At 59.8% G+C, this 17,779-nt stretch overlaps 1 protein-coding gene across 1 annotated transcript; it reads right to left on the bottom strand.

Moving 5' to 3' along the window:
• Window positions 1-1,041: 1,041 nt before the first annotated feature.
• ELL3 (elongation factor for RNA polymerase II 3) lies at window positions 1,042-17,744 on the bottom strand. Its single transcript, XM_038419750.2, has 13 exons — window positions 17,581-17,744; window positions 16,841-16,882; window positions 14,966-15,093; window positions 6,984-7,147; window positions 6,080-6,324; window positions 5,877-6,001; window positions 5,438-5,528; window positions 4,123-4,393; window positions 3,546-3,603; window positions 2,912-3,083; window positions 2,797-2,841; window positions 2,512-2,716; window positions 1,042-2,329 (listed from the first exon to the last, which is right to left on the bottom strand). Exons 1-12 carry the CDS (start codon window positions 17,713-17,715, stop codon window positions 2,609-2,611), a joined length of 1,584 nt encoding a protein of 527 aa, XP_038275678.1. The 5' UTR covers window positions 17,716-17,744; the 3' UTR covers window positions 1,042-2,329; window positions 2,512-2,608.
• Between the last annotated feature and the right edge of the window lie 35 nt (window positions 17,745-17,779).

The raw sequence follows: 17,779 nt of genomic DNA, 5'->3' as shown, positions 1-17,779 counted from the left end.
AAGAGGCTGGTGGGGAACTGGCCACTGCTATGCTTCTGTGGGAACTTGGCCTAGAATGGGGCCTGTGGGTGTGCAGGAGGAAGTTGGCAGGACTGCCTGATGCTTAGGGGCAGGAGGTGCAGATGAGACCCCTTCACCCCTTTGTGTACAGAACACAGGCTCTGCGGCAGGGCACAGCTGCCATTGTGAATGCCCCAGAGGGCAGTGGTGAAGTGGCAAGAAGCCTGCCTGAGCTTCAGGCCTGGTCTGCTAGAGTCTAGGGCTGCAGGAGACCTGGTAGCATTCTGCACTAACTGACCTAGCTGTGGGCTGCTTCTGGTATTCCTGCAGCCATCTCCAGGGCTTGAGTCTGGTCTTTGCATGGGAGCTGCTCAAGCTGTGCCAAACATTGAGTGGGTTTCACTTGGCCCTGGGCCTGGCAGGCACAGCACCTCTCCCTGGCAAGTAGCCAGAGCTGTGGCAATGGTGTGAGCAAACCCTGCTGTGCCACAAGAGGCTAGGACCAGCCATGAAAGCATCCCCCAGCCAGATAGAAGGGCAGGGCACTTTGCTTGGTGCTCAGCTTCCTTGTTTTGAGGGCCTCGTGGGCAGGCCAGAGCTGAGACTGCAGCTGAGCCAGCCTCTAGGTTCCTCTTACTTCTCACTCAAGGGCCTCCTTAAGAGAGAGTTCTGCTGGCCACAGGGCTCCTAACCCTGCAGCTAAGGAGCTAGCCTTTGACTGTAGCCTGCTGTCCTGTCTCCTGCTGGCTGGCTGCTCCAAGCCTACATCCCTTTCAAGGTTTTTGTGCACAGGTGTTTGAACTGCCATGAACGGATGGCCTTCTGTATTTATCTTGGTGCAGGTAGGAGCCACTGTGCTGGGCAGCAGGAAAGAGAGATGAGTGGTTTCCTAGTCATGGAGGCAGAGAGCTGCAGGGGAGGGTTGGTAAATCTGAGTACTGCTGTGTTCTGGCTCAGCACTCAGACCACTCCAGCAGCGCTCCCCTGTAACTTGTGTTTTACAAAACACCATGGCTGGGTATCTATGCCTTTATTACTGGGGCACGCTCTAGATACAGTAGCTTGCACAATAGCATTTACAAGGTCTTCCCACCTCCCACACTGGCTTTGCCTTTGTCAGCCATGACTTGTTATCCATCAAGCCAGTAGAGCATTCATATTAATACTCCTGTTTGCTCAAGCTAGGCACATCCTTCAGCTAACCTACCCTAGGCCCATCCCTGGCAGCAAGGCAGTTCGGTTAAGGGGCTTAGAAATGATTGTATTAGATATAGCACCTAGGAACCCTCAGCACAGTCCCATGGTGCTGTGCACATACTTCCTTAGACAAGGCAACAGAGCCTGTACATGAGGGCTCCATCCTCTCCACTGAGGCCAGCTGGTAATTAAGGCAAAGGGTTTCATCGCTTACAGCCCCACAGTTAGGCCCTGACACATCAGTTTCTCCTGCTGGGTTGGGGTAGGCTAGTTACTTTGAAAGCAGGAGGAACTCGGGCAGGTGCTGGGAGAGGGCTGAAGGGCACAGCCACCCATGCCTCCACATTGTACAATGAACCGTTTAACCCAGGAACAAGGCAGAACTTCCGGAGCCTCCACTCCTCCTGCTCATTTCCTCCTGCAATCATTACCGTCTCTCCCCATCCCCTACTTTGCAGTTCCATGTAGCAATGTCAGCAGGTTCCCAGGGCAGTTCTGATGGCAGCAGGGATAGATAGTTGAGATACACATGCACAGTCAAGAAAGGTGAGGCACTTCCCTGTCCCCTCAACTCCTGTTACAACACACTGCTCAAGCAGGTGTCAGTCATAAAACCCCAGCACAGACCGACCCCTTTCCTCCTATTGCCCCAGGGGCATGGTACCCTTAGCTCCAGTGATTGAAATTGCCCCTGCTGGGCAAGGGTCTGCCATGCTCTAAGCTCCTGGGGGGAAGGAGCCAGTGCTGGAAGGTGGCAGGTCCCACTTGATGGCAAAAGCCTATTTCTCCAGCAGGCAGCATAGGCTGGGCTAATGCATGGAGCTGGCATGATCCACACTGGCTGTTATAAGCCTGAAGCCAGGGAGCCTGCCCTGACTGAGCAGCCTTCCTTCCCAGGCAGAGCTCTGTGGTACAGGCTGCCCCTAACCTGGAGCTGCATTACTAGCCCCAGATGCCCCTTGGGAGCTAGTACAAGTAGGACAGCAGCTCACAGGGGACAATTCACTAAGACCATCACCCACTCTCTGTACTTTAGGGCAGCCACATGCTCTGTCCTGTAAACCCCTCCCCAACCCAGATCAGATCAAATAGCTGCATTGGACACTAGGCTGGGGGACTGCAACTACTACTATAGGAGAAAGAAAAGGAGTACTTGTGGCACCTTAGAGACTAACAAATTTATTAGAGCATAAGCTTTTGTGAGCTACAGCTCACTTCATCGGATGCATTGATGAAGTGAGCTGTAGCTCACGAAAGCTTATGCTCTAATAAATGTTAGTCTCTAAGGTGCCACAAGTACTCCTTTTCTTTTTACTATAGGAGAGTTCACTAACCCCCACCCCTTCCTCCCCTGCAAAGGGAAAGGAGAACAGGGAGCACTTCCTGCAGGCTCAGAGCACCAGAGGCTCCCCTAGGCAGCCCCTGTCTTCTCAAACTCTAGGATGAGGCCCTTGATGTGGGACAGCTTTTGGTGAAGATACTCGCAGCGGTTCTTCTCATTCCTGTAGCTGGGGTACGTCTGTAAGAGGAAGAGAGAGCCTAGGTCAGCTCCTGCCAGGGAGCATCAGCCCCAGCCCCCCCCCCCTCCACCAGCCTCACCTGCTTGAACCTCCGGTATTCCTGTAAGATCCTGTCTTCCACTGCCTGCAAACCAAGAGAGCTGACTCAGCACTCAGCCTAGGCATGCTTGCCCTGCCACCCAGCCCAGCCTCACCTTATGCTCCTGCGTCCCACGCGGCAGCGTTTTGATTTTAGCTCCCAGCTGGATGAATGTCCTGCTCACATGCCCGATCCTGGTGTGGAGGCGCCGGTACTCTGCGTAATCCGCACTGAATGCCTCTACGTAGGCGTGATGCTGCTCCACGGAGCAGATGGCTCTGTATTTCCTAGCACAACCAGGAGAAACTACTGACTAGTTCCTCCATCAGGCCAGGTGAGCTGAGCAGCAGGGGCTCTGCACGAGGTGCACATGCCAGAATGCTGCTTTGTAGGAGCAACTCCATCTCTCTGACCCGCACCACTGCAGCTTCCCTGTGCGTGAGGAAGAGAAAAGGTGGGCACTGCCCAGAAGTGGGTAGTGCTGTCACATCACTGCCCACACGGTAGCTCCAGAGCCTAAGGGAGTGGGGCCTGGTCTGCTTTTTGTCCAGCTTTGAGAGTCCATTTACAACTTGGACTTTACAGGCTGGGAAGCTGCAGCTCAGCCTGGCTCCACGCTCCAGTCCTCTCCCCAGGCTGTGGGAGCTGGGACAGGGACCCCCGCATGGTACCTGCAGAGCGGCTAGCCTGTCACGCAGGTGAGGAGGAGCAATGTGCCTGGCAAGGACTGCCCGCCTGGCCATGCTTACCGGCAGTAATCTGGGAGCTCAGCGAAGGAGACCGGGAGACTTGCCTGGGAGCTGCTGTCTGGGGAGGAAGCAAAAGAATTTGGGCAGAAAATTGATTCAAAGTAATTTCCCCTCCACTCCCAGCCTCTGTCCTTCAATTCCTTGGAGAATTGACACCGACAAGCCCAGCAGGAACTGCCTGAAAAGTCGTGAGCTCCAGACACCTGCGCTGCCCCCATCGGGGCCCCTCAGCCATGCTGGTGTGTGGAAGGGACGGGTGCCCTGATGTTGCGCAGCCCAAAGGTGCTCCGGGAGGTTACCAGGTGGCATGTGAGTGGTAGGTGCGGCTCTGCCCAGCACTGCTGTGACTTGCCCCAGGGAAGCAGATGTGAGCCTCACTTCGGACTCACCCCAAGTCCTTTTTCAGCCCCCCCCCGGGCTTCTGGGCTGCTCTCCCCAAGTCTCTCTGCCTAGGGACCGTGCAGCCCTATGTGGCAGACAGCTCTGGCTAGGGGCACTTACGGCTGACAAGGTGGGTTAGAGCCTGGCAGGCAGCAGCACATCCCTGAGGTGAGCCGGGAGCAGCGCAGCCCCTCACCTTGCAGGGCAGAAAGGTGCTGCTCCAGGCGCAGAGCTCCCTCTTCCCAGTCATCGCCTCCCTCCCCCTCGCTCGGCTCCTCCTCTGAGCTCCGCAGCTCTGCGCTGGGCCTGGGAAGCTGGCATGGCTGCTGCTGGCTCTGGGCTCTCCGATGCTCCAGGACAGGCTCCTGCAGTCTGTGGTGGGAACCCAGAGAGCTGGGGTGGTGCTCTGGGGCACAGGGTTTCTTCCGCCCTTGTGGGTCCGAGGCATCCAGCAGTGCCAGCCGCTTCTGAAAGACAAACCCACCCAGGGGAGGGGGCTGCCCTGGATTCACCTTCCAGGCTGGAGTCCTTGTTGCAGGAAACAGGTGAGCAAGGAGGGATCCACCTCTTTCATCATGGCCCATGGGGCTACCCCTCCCCACATTCAGCGCTCTCACTCCCCGCTCTGGAGGGCAGAGGTGATGCTCTAGGCCAGCCAGGCACAGGTGCTGGAACCAGGATGCTAGGAGGCTGCTACACCCCCTGGCTTGCAGTGGTTCCATCCCATGGTTTCCATCCCACAGGGTTACCGTTTGGTTCAATGGCTCTCAGCAACCCATAGTACAAACTGTTCCAGCCCCCTGCAACCGCTGCCCACCAGGACTCCAGCCCCCCAGCTGGAGCCTAGAGCCTTCTCCCCCAACCCACCCAAGGCCAGAGACTTGGTGCTATGGCTAGTGACACCGGGCAGTAGCCATAGCTCAGCAGCAAGGGCCAGGCCCAGCACGCAGCTGGGACCAGACCCCTCGCAGCCCAGGAAAGACTCAGCCTAAGGCAGAGCCTCAAGGAGCTGCCCAGCCAGTGGCCTGGGCACAGTCATTCCCATGACCCTACAGCTCCTTCCCTGCTGCAGCTGGGACCTTGGGGAATTGTGCTGCACTTTTAAGCAGTAGGATGGTGAGTGGAAGCTGCCCGGGGTGGCTGGGCAGCCACAGTGGCCCTGAACAAGGGGGAGGTGTCCAGCCTGCCCAGGGTTAGTGGAGGAGGATGCTGGAGCTCTGGATTTTGCGGGGAGTTAATCTTGCCCCAGGGCGGATGGGGGGCACAGTGGCTTCAAGAAGTGGCACCAACATATCTGCAAATCAGCTCAGTTCTCATAATCAGGACATCTGCAAATAAATCCATGCATATTCAAATATGCAGATCGGGATATTAAGTCATGCTGATGATCTCCAGATTTCTGGATGTTTAGCCTTAGCAGGTTTTCAGCTCTTGTTCTCCTGCCCTTGCCTAGTTCTGGTCCCTGCGCTGGGGCATCCATCCGCCTAAGGCTTCATACCACCAATACTTACCCCACCCAAGGGCCTTTTGCTGGCACCTTGGCAAGACGGGCACTCCAGAGGCACCAAGAAGGGCCTGGTCAAGGCTCCGTGGGCCTGTTTCCTGGAGCAAAAGAGAGAAGAGATCTGGGGCAGCTACCATGGGCCAAGGCTGAGAGTCACCCAAGAACAAGAGAGGACATGCCCTGCCAGCACCTAGGCCATGGGGCCAGGCAGGCTGTGGTCAGGGCCTTGGCATGGGGATGGCACTGAGCTCACAGGAGGGGAACCAGGTGTGAACCCACCATCTGGCTGTGAGGCGTTCTGTGCCCGAAGCCAACTGTACACACAGGAGTGCTCTGCAACCCTCCCTGCTCTGAAACATCCGGCCCCCTCCCACAGATAGCTGGGACTTCTGCATTAACCCTGGCGGCACCAGGGCAGCTCTCTGCCCCTTGCCCCAGGGCTGCACCTGCGCAGGAGCTGCCTGACTTGCTGCCGCTCCTCAGCCGTGTAGCCCAGCCAGTCCTCCTGCACTTGCCCAAAGAGCTCCTCCTTCAGACTGTAGCTGCTTTCCCAGGGGTTCAGCTGCCCCACCTGCATGGATGAGAGCAGCAGAGTAAGCGAGAGCTCAGGGGGCAGCAGACGCACACTGCCCCCTTGACCCGCACTCACCTCCTCCAGCACGGGCAGCAGCTGGGCCCTGTCCTTCAGGCTGATCTGTGCCCTGTCCAGCCGCTCCAGGAGCTCATGTTTGCAGTGGGGCCGCAGGGCCAGAAGCTGCACTAGGCATTTCACAAGAACCCTGCGATCTGTCCCCATGGGGCTGCATTTCCTGCCCCCTGGAGCAGGGCTCCCAGCAGGGCACTTCCCCAATGGGGTGCTCATGCCCAGCTTCTTTGGGACGGTAACACATTTACCTGCAGAGGAATCAATGCACAAATGGCTGCTAATAAAGAACTGACCCCTCCAGTTATGCCCCTAAGGCCTCTCATCCCGGATCTCACAGCTGGCACCAGACTCCTCTCTGCCTGCCCATAGCTGGCCTCCTTGGCGCAAAAACCTTCTCCTCCACAGCCCCTGGGTCCCTCCACTTCATTGTGAGTTTGGGCTAAATCCTGACGAGCCAAGGTCTGACACTTCTGCTGCAGCCAACGTGCAGCTCAGGGGGACTGAACAGGGGTTGTGGAGGTGAGACGGCACCCAGAGAGAGAGGCTGGGCTCACCCAGTAGCTGTTGCAGCCCCAGCTCAGCCCCCAGCTACTTCCTGAACCCAGCCTTGCCAGCCCCACCCAGCAGAACCAGTGCAGCCAGCAGGGTGCAGACCGAGTCTCAGGGCCCCACATCTTGGGCACAGAACAGCTATGCGCGGTGTGGGACAGAGAGAGTTGGCCATGGGAGCCCAGCTCTGCTCACTCTCCCATGAATGGCACAGAGCCAGCTCTCCCACAGGCCACATGCTGCTCCGTGCCCATGCGCAGAGCGGGAGGGGCTGCTCTGCTCTCAGTGCTTCCTCCCACTTCCCAAGGTCAGCCCCACTCCTGAGCCATGCCCTGTCCCTGGCAGGATCCTGCCTTACCATGGCCTGGGGCTGCTGGCTTGATCTCGATAGCAGCTCTGCTCCATGCCTCCTTCTCCACCTGGGACACACGCTCCCGCGTCAGCTGGTACGAGTCCTCAGAGGCACAGATGGTGATTTTCTCCTGGATGCTGCCCACACAGTCCAGCTGGTTCCGACCCAGCCTAAGAGCACAAAAACCTGTGTCACTGGCCTGGCCCTTGCTCTCTGCTAGCCCCACCCTGAGAAGCATGCCTAGGAGAGGGAGCCTAGACACACCCTCAGACCGGGAGGGCACTTGCTACCACACAGCAGGGGCAGGGGTCAGAGACAGTGGTATGCCCTTCTCTTGTCTCATCCCCAGTCCTTGCCCAACACGGCCACTCCCCAGGGCAGCCTCCTGCTGTGGTGGAGTGGAGATTTTCTGTCACATTGCGTATGACTAGTTTGCCTGCCTCTAGGCTGCATTGCTAACGAGGTGGTGGGAAAAGGTTGTTAGCCCGCAGGCAGGTTTTGGCACAGGTGTGAATGGCACTGGGCTGGCACCTCATCAATAGAGTCCATGAAGACAACAGCAAATCCAGTCACGAGGACTTCGGACTTCGATACCTAACAACTAAGGACCATGGATGGCTCCACCTCTCTGCTGGAAGCCAAGTCGAGTTTGCCCAGCTGGAGAACAAAGGGCTGCGGTGTGGAGGTGGAAGTGACTGTGGGCAGTGGGAAGCAGTCAGGGCTCACCTGACCTGGGACAAAGAGGGGTCAGAGGGACAGGACTTTAGGCTTCAGGCTGACCAGGACAGACTGTGCTGTAACTGTCTGTTTTCTATGCTACCGAAGACCTCCCTATGCTGTGTGCCAGCCGACTATAAACCAAATTTCTCAGCACTGTATGAGTGCCCCTGCAGATGCTGGTGGGGCTGCATTGCTCCCTAAGATGGTACAAGTCTCCCTCAGGGGTCTGCCTCAGAGGGACTCGCTGACTGGAGCTCATGGTGGAAAACAGAGTGGCTGAAGGGCCAGAGACGCAGCCTAAGGAGGTGGTGATGCTGCGTGGCTTATCCTGGAGGAAGAGTGAGACCCCTCGGGGGTCTGAATCACTGAACGGCCCTCCCAGAGATTGTTCCAAAGCTGGGGTCACAGCACCAGTTCGGTGGGTGTGTGACTCCTACACATTCTGGAATGGAAGCACCTTCTCTGCAGACACCCCACTGGGGAGTCAGCAGGGATGTGGGGCTGCCCCTCTGTGACACAGCAGGGTGTGGGGAGTGTTGACCTGGGAATGTGGCAGGGGAGTTTCACTGGGGATGGGAGACCTGAAAGCCTGTAACCTGAGGCAGGAGGGGGAGGGGGCAGTAACACCTCTGCCCTGGAACGTGGACAAAGGCTGCAGGAGAGAGCCTGTTGGGGGGGTTTAGTTTCAGTTTGAGGCTGGGTGGTGGAACGCAGGGAACCCCAGGGCTGGGGTCTAAGCTCCCTGCCCCCCAGAAGGACTAGACTGTGTTCCTGTTGTCCAATAAACCTTCTGTTTTACTTGCTGGCTGAGAGTCTCAGTGAATCCCAGGAAGAGGGGTGCAGGGCTAGGACCCCCCCACACACACCGTGACAACTGGTGTCAGCAGTGGGATCTACTGCACCCCATGGACGGTGCTTCCTGCAGTAAGTGACTGGGGAGCAGTAAAACGAAGGGGGATTGACGGGGACCAGGTGTGCTGAATATTCAGAGAGAGACGGTTTCCGGGGGTGGTTAACCCCTGGGAGTGTGTGACCAGAGAGAAGGACTTTTGCAGTAACAGGGTTCCCTGGGGGATTGCAGCGAGTGGTCCCAGGGGCGGAGGACTCTGCAGCTCGACCCTGGAAAAGAGGTGGTGACCTCAAGAAGGACTGGCACCCTCGGGGTTCTTCCTGGAAACCGTGGAAAGCTGCCCAGGCCTGCGAGTGGCCAGCGGGGAGATGTTTGCTAAACGCCTTAAGAGTGACCTGGTGGAGCTGTGCAGGCAGAGGGGGCTGCACATTGGGAGGTCCACCAAGGAACAGCTGATTGCCCAGTTGGAGGAGAGGGATCGCTTGGATGACCCGATCCCTGTCCCTGAGGGAAGCTGCCCGGTGGACGCAGCATGGGCCCCAGGGCCTGACTGGGCTGGGAGGGGTCAGACTGCTGCCGGGGACATCCCGAGACCCTTCCTATCCATGCCTGGGGGAGGGCTTGGGGGAAGCCCAGCGAATACCGAGTGCACCCTGACCCCGGCAGCCGGCAGGGGATCCTCCCAGCGGAACTCCCCATCCCTGGAGCAACGGCGGCTGGAATGGGAGAGGGAGATGAAAACGATGGAGCTGGAGGATCATGAAAAGCAACATCAGCATGAGCGGGAGGAGAAGGAGAGGCAACGTCAGCATGAACTGGAGCTGGCCAGGCTGAGGAGCAGTGGGGCCCCAGCTGCGGTGAGCGAGAGGGGGACCCAAGACTGCAAGGAGCTTTGATAAGTGTTTCCTGGCAGAGCGTAAGGAGGGGGAGGACATAGATAGCTTCCTGACTGCCTTTGAGAATGCCTGCGAGATGCACAGGGTTGACCCTGCAGACAGGCTCCAGTTTCTCACCCCTTTACCGGACCCCAAAGCCATGGAGATGTACAGCCAAATGACAGGGGCGGAGGCAGGGGACTACGAACTGTTCAAAAAGGCCCTGCTCCGTGAGTTTGGACTGACCTCCGAGATGTACCGGAAAAGGTTCCAGAGTCAGCGTAAAATGCCTGAGGTCACATACCTACAACTGGTCAACCGAATGCAGGGATATGCCCGCAAGTGGACAGCTGGAGCCCAAGGTAAAGAGGACCTGCTTGACCTAATCGTACTGGAGCAACTGTATGAACAGTGCCCTTCCGACTGGAGGCTATGGTTGGTGGACAAAAAGCTAGAGAACCCGCAGCATGCAGGGCAGCTGGCCAACGAGTTTGTGAACAGTCGTTCTGGGGGTAGCAGGGAGGAGTCCCAAAAGAACAGGCCCCCCACGATGCAGGGAGAGAGTCACCATGGGACCTCCCCAGCAGGGAAATATGGAGAACCCCCCCCAAGGGGAACACCTGGCATCAGGACCATCCGACCGCTCGAGGGGACCAACATGACCTGAGCTGCTATCACTGTGGCCAGAGAGGCCATATACGGACCCAGTGCCTCAGAACAGACTGAGCAGACCCAACCTACCCAGGGTTAACTGGGTAGGGACCCAGCTGGACAAGGGGCAGACGGCCCAGGCAAGGGGGGCTGCCAGCTTACCACCTGCTCAGGAGGGAAGAGGACCCCAGGGCAGCTCCACGAGAGGGCTGGAGGCTCTGGACTCAGGGTTCTCGGTTTACAGGGTGGGCGCGGGGATGTCCCTCCGGAAAGAGGGCCTTGTTCCCCTGGAGGTGGATGGAAGGAAGGTCAATGGATACTGGGATATGGGTACGGAGGTGATGCTGGCCCGGTCTGAGGTGGTGGCCCCAGAGCGGGTGATGCCCAACACCTACCTGACCCTGAGGGGGGTGGGCAGGACCCCATTCAAGGTGCCCGTGGCAAGGGTACACCTGAAATGGGGGGCCAAGGAGGGCCCCAAGGACATGGGGGTGCACCACCATTTGCCCACTGAGGTTTTGATGGGGGGGACCTAAAGGACTGCCCCAGACTGCCCTGGTTGTGACCCGTAGCCAGAACCAGCGAGGAGCACTGCTCCCTGATCTTGGGGAGGGTACCACACTGGAGGTGCAGGACCCTTCCCTGGTGGGGAGGGAGCGCCGAGGGGCACGGCTCAGAGAGGCTGTGGCCTCAGACCTGGCCAGTGAGAGGGAACCGGGCCCCATCCCTTCCCCAGCCGCTGAGTTCCAGGCCAAGTTGCAGAAAGATCCCTCCTGGCGGAAGCCCAGGGACCTGGCCAACCTCAGTGTGGGACGGACCATGAGGAGGGTTGCCAGGAGAAGTTCCTGTGGGAGGAGGGGTTCCTGTACCAAGAATGGGCTCCCCCAGGGGAAGTGGAGTCCTGTGGGGTCAGGAGGCAGCTGGTGGTCCCCCAGAAGTATTGCCGCAAGCTCCTGTACCTGGCCCATGACATCCCCCTCTCAGGGCACCAGGGAATCCGGCGCACCTGGCAGAGGCTGCTACAGAACTTTTACTGGCCTGGGGTCTTTACTACTGTCCGGCAGTATTGCTGACCCTGTGACCCCTGTCAGAGGGTGGGGAAGGCCTGGGACAAGTGGAAAGCGGCTTTGAGACCTTTGCCCATCATAGAGGAGCCTTTCCAGAAGGTGGCCATGGACATAGTGGGGCCTCTCAGCAAGACGACCCAGTCGGGGAAGAAATACATTCTGGTGGTGGTAGATTTCGCCACCTGCTACCCCGAGGCAGTGCCTTGAGCTTCCATTGAAGCAGACACCGTGGCAGATGCGCTCCTGACCATTTTCAGCCAAGTGGGGTTTCCCAAGGAAGTCTTGACAGACCAAGGATCCAACTTCATGTCGGCCCTGCTCCGGTGCTTGTGGGAGAAATGTGGGGTCCGCCACAGCTGGGCCTCAGCATATCACCCCCAGTCCAATGGGCTGGTGGAGAGGTTCAATAGGACGCTAAAGATAATGCTGAAAACCTTTATGAACCAGCACCCGCAGGATTGGGACAAGTACTTACCTCACCTGCTGTTTGCGTACAGGGAGGTACCCCAGGAGTCTACCGGATTTTCGCCTTTCGAACTGCTATATGGAAGGAGGGTAAGGGGCCCCCTGGACCTGGGAGGGGAAGGCCACTCCCGATGGAGAGTCAGTGGTGGAGTATGTCCTGACCTTCCGAGAGAGACTTGCTGAACTCATGGGCCTGGCCAGGGAGAATCTGGCCAGAGCCCAGAAGAAGCAGGTGGTCTGGTATGACCGCACGGCGCGGGCCCGCGCCCACACCACCGGGGATCAGGTGATGGTTCTCATCCCCGTGAGAAAGAACAAACTACAGGCCGCCTGGGAGGGCCCGTTCAAGGTTGTCAAGCAGCTAAATGAGGTAAACTATGTGGTGGAGCTGTCGAACTGGGCCCACCACCGCTGGGTGTACCATGTGAATATGATGAAGCCATATTATGCCACGGGGAATGTGGTGTTGGCCGTGTGTGGACATTGGGAGGAGCAGGGAGATGACCTTTTAGTAGATCTGTTCCCTGGGACCAGAACTGGTTCACCCCTGGAAACAATTCCCCTCTCAGATCAGTAACCCCTGACCAGGAAGCTGAGATCAGAGGGGTGCTGCATCCGTACCGACAGCTGTTTTCCAACCAGCCTGGACGCACTAATCTGACTGTCCACCGGGTGCAGACAGGGTCGCACCCGCCAATAAGATGCTTCCTCTTCCGAGTCACAGGGAAAACTGCTCAGGACCTGGAAAGAGAGGTCGGGGACATGCTGGCTTTGGGGATGATCCAGCCATCTGCCAGCCCTTGGGCCTCGCTGGTGGTCCTGGTCCCCAAAAAGGACGGGTCGATCCGGTTCTGTGTGGACTATCGGAAGCTCAGTGCCATCACTGTATCTGATGCCTACTCCATGCCCAGGCCTGATGAGCTCCTAGACAAACTGGGAGGAGCCTGGTACCTCACCACCATGGACCTTACAAAGGGCTACAGGCAAGTGCCGCTGGATGCAGATGCCTGGCTGAAATCGGCCTTTATCGCCCCTTTGGGGCTCTGAGTTCCTGACCCTGCCTTTCAGCCTCAAGGGAGCACCGGCCACCTTCCAGCGCCTGGTGGATCAGCTACTGAGGGGGATGGAGTTTTGCCGTGGCATATATTGATGACATCTGTGTCTTTAGCCAGACCTGGGAGGACCATGTGTCCCAGGTTTTTCAAGTGCTGGACCGACTCCAGGAGGCTGGGCTGACTGTAAAAGCGGAGAAGTGCAAGGTGGGGATGGCTGAAGTATCTTACCTGGGCCATTGGGTGGGGAGCGGCCACCTAAAGCCGGAACCAGCTAAGGTGGAGGTGATCAGAGACTGGCCTGCTCCCCACACCAAAAAGCAGGTCCAAGCCTTTATTGGGTTGGCAGGATACTATTGAAGGTTTGTGCCCTGCCTTAGCACCATAGCCACCCCCATCACCGAGCTATGCAAGAAGGGGAAGCCAGACACGGTGGTCTGGACCGAGCAGTGCCAGGAGGCTTTCCGGGCACTGAAGGAGGCTCTGGTCAGTGGTCCAGTTCCGGCAAACCCAGACTTTGACAAGCCCTTTATGGTGTTCACCAACACCGCAGACACGGGACTGGGGGTGGTGTTAATGCAGGAGGATGAAACGGGGGAGAGACACCCCATCGTGTACCTGAGCAAGAAGTTGCTACCCCGGGAGCAACACTACACGGCCACTGAGAAGGAGTGCCTGGCCATGGTGTGGGCCCTCATGAAACTAGAGTCATATCTCTTCGGGCGACACTTCACCGTGTACACCGACCACTCTCCCCTGACCTGGCTGTACCAGATTAAAGGAGCCAACGCCAAACTCCTGAGGTAGAGCCTGCTCCTGCAGGATTACGACATGGACGTGGTCCCTGTGAAGGGAAGTGACAACCTGATAGGAAGTGCCAACCTCATAGCAGATACGTTGTACCGGAGAGGGGGCCCTGAACTTCCCCAGGTCACTAGTCAGAGTGACCCTGCTCAGTTGAGTCTCGAAGGGGGGAGAGATGTGACGCAGCAGGGAGGGGGGAGTGTTGACCTGGGAAGGTGGCAGGGGAGTTTCACTGGGGATGGGATACCAGAGAGCCTGTAACCTGAGGCAGGAGAGGGAGGGGGAGGTAATACCTCTGCCCAGGAACATTGCCAAAGGCTGCAGGAGGGAGCCTGCTGGGGGGGATGTAGTTTCAGTTTGGTGCTGGGTGGTGGAACGCAGGGAACCCCAGGGCTGGGGTCTAAGCTCCCTGCCCCCCAGAAGGACTTGACTGAGGGGTCCTGGTTGTACCCACAAGCTCTGTTTTAGACTGTGTTCCTATTGTCCAATAAACCTTCCATTTTACTGGCTGGCTGAGAGTCTCAGTGAATCCCAGGAAGAAGGGTGCAGGGCTCGGACCCCCCACACTCCCACAGGCCAGTAGGTCTCAGAGCCCTGCTGCCTGCTTCCCTCCCTCCCCGCCTCTCTGGCAGGCTCCGGATGGTGAGGCTGGCAGGCCCTCTCCACCTTAGGGGCACTAGGCTGGCTCGTGGCTCTGAAGTGGGACCAATGACTCCTCCCTGACCCTGAACAAACAGCAACTGCCCCCAGAGCAGGGCAGCACCCCTCCCCCCCCGCGCAAGTTAGCAGGGGTCAGTGGGAAGAGTTAGTGGATCGGGCTACTCTGAGACTGCGGCAGCTCTCATCGAGCAACTCACACAGCCTGCTCCTTCCATGCTGAGGCAACTCCCAGCCACCTCCTGCCCTGCTGAACAGCTGGAGGGTGTTTGTCACCCCTTCACTCAGCACTGCCCACTGCTCAGGAGCAGCTCCAATGCCTGTGTGGGGACAGCAGCCCCGTCCTGGTCACTGCTACCTCCCTCTACTGTCCTGAAGGAGACGGTCTTCGGGGGCAGGGAGGGGAGAAGAAAGGCTGCACAGTCAGGGAGCTCCTGGCACACGGTGCCCCAATGGATCTGGGGTGGGCAGAGGCTGCAGCACTATACAGAACTGTCACTGGACAGCATGGCCAGGCAGGTGCATCTGCAAAGAGCCAGCTCCCTCCCTGACCCAGAGCACACAGCCTCTTCCTCACCACTTGCGCCCCAACTCCAGCCTCTCTCTCTCACACCCCCCCCCTCAGAACTGTCTTGGAGTCAGGTGCTGGCCAAGCCCCTACTCAGCCAGGTCAGGTTCCCGCAAGCCCTTGGCCCTGCCCCCAGCCACAAGCTGGGCCGGGGCCAGGAATCTGGTTACCTGCCTACAGCTTCAGGGCAGGAAACAAGCCTCCAGTTCCGGGAAGTATCCAGGACGGGGCCTCTGGGGCACAGACCGGCCCCAGGCTGGGCACTGCCCACTCGCTCACCTGGAGATGTACTGCCGGATGCAGTCGAAGCTGGCCTGCGGCTTGTCCTTGCTGTAGCGGGACAGGTAGAAGGTGAAGAGGCGAGCTCCTTCCCCAAGACTGCCCAGGGCACAGGGGATCTTGATGTACTGTCCAGGAGAGAGGGAGCGCATGGGACCATTCCCAGTGCAGTGGGGCACTGCATTGTCCCTGCTCCTCTGTGTCCTCCTCCTGCCCCACATCCCCATCTCTGCCTGGGGCTTGGCAGCTCTCCGCGGGCTCAGCTGCACACGCTCCAGGCTCTCCCAGGGAGGGAGACTGGGGGCTCCCCAGACCCCATGTTTACAGACAAGGACCCCAGCAGCACTGCCATCTAATTGTCTGGTTCAGGATCCCCCCAGAGGCTACAGTCTGCTTTTAGCAGCAGTTCTCCAGGGAGCAGATCACCAGGAGAGGTTTAACCCTTACAATGCTGGGCCGTTTCCAGATTTGGGGGAGCCAATGGGAGACTTGGAATGGCTTTACTCCTAGCAGTGGGGTACATAGCCAGGGTGCTGGGTCTCTGAGTGGAAGGACAGAAAGGGGATTAGCAGAAGGGAGGGCTGGTGTCCTGGGCCGGGAACTGTTGGCCAAGCCAGGGGCTCTGTGCCCCAGCTCAGGTGGGGGGCATACATGGGGCAGGCACCCCCAGACACCAGCCCCAGCTCAGGCAGGGGGGTCCATGGGGGTAACCAGCGCTTTACCTATTCTCATTCCAGCTGCCTCTGCTGAGCTCGCAGCCCAACACCTGCCCCTCCGGCCCCCCTGCGAGGGGACTGTTAATGTGTTTGCAGGCAAAGGCCAGAGGGACCCTTATCTGAGCTTCAGGCAGCAGCTCCCTGCAGGAATCCCCTGCAGAGCTAGTTAGCGAGCATGGCACAGCTGAGGTGCTGCAGCAGCCTGGAGCCAAAGGGGAGGGAAGCAAATCCCTGACCCCAGAGCCCCCAGAAAACAGCAGAGAAGAGACTCGGCCAGTCCCAGCACAGGGCAGGCAGCTTGCAGGGCCCTGAGCTGCCAAGGAAGGCAACGGGTGGCAAGAGCACAACCACTCCCCACCCCCACCCCCGGGCTGCCGAGAGTCAGTCGGGCATGAACAGGCCGTGACACCCCCCAGGCAGTGTCGTGGGCCTCTCCCCTGGCTACAGATCAAAGGGCCCCTCTCCGCCGCAGCCTAACTGCTCCCCAGCCTCTAAGGGGCCCTGTCTGTCGAGCAGCCCTGGCCCCAACGTTCTGGAAGGAGGCTCACAGGTGACGGAGGTGGGGAAATCCCATGGATCCCATCTACAGCTTCTGCTGCCAGGGCTAGAGACCAATCCGCTCGCAGTGCTAAGGCCGTGTCCAGCTTTAGCTGTCCCAAGCAAGAGAGCTTCCACCTGCCCTGGATGAGCGCTCAGCCCAGGACCCACTGGCTGCACACTGCATCTCCCCCAGAGCAGGGCTTTGCTGTGCTCACCCTTGCTGCTGAACTGCCCCATTGTCTCTCCTTCAGCACAGCTCAGCTCCCAGGCCCCCGCCTCCTGCGGGGCAGCTGCCCCTGCCCCAGCGGTAGACAAGGAAGCAGAGTGAGGAAGAGCAAGTGCTGCCCTCACCCAAGCCCAGCCCAAGGGGTTGTGAGGGAGGCGCTGCTCCATGGGCACTGCCAATGGTGCTGGGCTGCATCTGGGGACAGGCCCAGAACATGGCTGGAGCTAGCAGACCCAGGCTGGAAACGGGAGTGGAGACATGGCCGTGGAAAGCCAGCGGGGACTGGGCTGGCGTCCGTCTCACACTTACTCAGTGTTCGGGAAGCCCAGTGGCCCCATCCTCAAACCTCCCCAGGGGGGTCTGACGCTCCCCGGGGAGCCCCGCCCCACTCACCCCCTGGCTCCCTTGGAAGGCGATGACAGGCCGGGCTGAGCCCTGCAAACAGAACAAGAACAATTAGTGGCTGCACCTGTCTAGACCCCTGTGACTCAGACGCCCCCACATCCAACAGCCCTGCCCCTGGGGAGCACAGAGCCCGGCCCTGCATCGCACCGGCCGGGGACTGCCCTGGCTGCTCTGCAGCAGCGCTCCGGGGCCAGGGCCAGCAACAGGGAACCCACCAGGCCCCTCAGACACTGTTGCGATGGTCACCGACCCACCTGCAAGAGCAGACAGCGCACCTCCAGCCCGGTCCCGGCGCGGGAGGGGGGGGGCGGGTTGCCGGCGCTGACCCCCGTCCCGGCGCGGGAGGGGGAGGGGGCGGGTTGCCGGCGCTGACCCCCGTCCCGGCGCGGGAGGGGGAGGGGGCGGGTTGCCGGCGCTGACCCCCGTCCCGGCGCGGGAGGGGGAGGGGGCGGGTTGCCGGCGCTGACCCCCGTCCCGGCGCGGGAGGGGGAGGGGGCGGGTTGCCGGCGCTGACCCCCGTCCCGGCGCGGGAGGGGGAGGGGGCGGGTTGCCGGCGCTGACCCCGTCCCGGCGCGGGAGGGGGAGGGGGCGGGTTGCCGGCGCTGACCCCCGTCCCGGCGCGGGAGGGGGGGGGGTTGCCGGCGCTGACCCCGTCCCGGCGCGGGAGGGGGGGGGGTTGCCGGCGCTGACCCCGTCCCGGCGCGGGGGGGGGGCCGACCCGCCCTCACCTGCAGCCGCTGACAGTCCCGCAGCGCCCGCAGCGCCGGGTCGGTGAGTTTCAGGTGCAGGAGACTGAGGCAGGGCCCGCGGGAGCCGCCCCGGTACCGGAGCCGCCCGGACAGCTCCGCTCGCGGCCACGGCATGGCTGGGAGTGGGGCAGAGCCGGGCTGGGCGGCGGGAACCCCCGACGCTTGGCGGGCCGAGGGC

The sequence above is a fragment of the Dermochelys coriacea genome, chromosome 10 (genome assembly GCF_009764565.3).
Source record: "Dermochelys coriacea isolate rDerCor1 chromosome 10, rDerCor1.pri.v4, whole genome shotgun sequence".
In the NCBI taxonomy this organism is placed as follows: Eukaryota; Metazoa; Chordata; order Testudines; family Dermochelyidae; genus Dermochelys; species Dermochelys coriacea.
Note: the sequence above shows the minus strand (reverse complement) of the source record. Positions and strands in the feature narration are given on the sequence as shown.

Coding starts and splice junctions, on each gene's coding strand:
- ELL3 (XM_038419750.2), bottom strand. CDS start 17,715: ATGCCGTGGCCGCGAGCGGAGCTGTCCGGGCGGCTCCGGTACCGGGGC. Junction 15,094..16,840: donor CCTTCCAAGGGAGCCAGGGG/GTGAGTGGGGCG, acceptor TCTCCTGGACAG/TACATCAAGATCCCCTGTGC. Junction 4,394..5,437: donor GCAAAAGGCCCTTGGGTGGG/GTAAGTATTGGT, acceptor TTTGTCTTTCAG/AAGCGGCTGGCACTGCTGGA.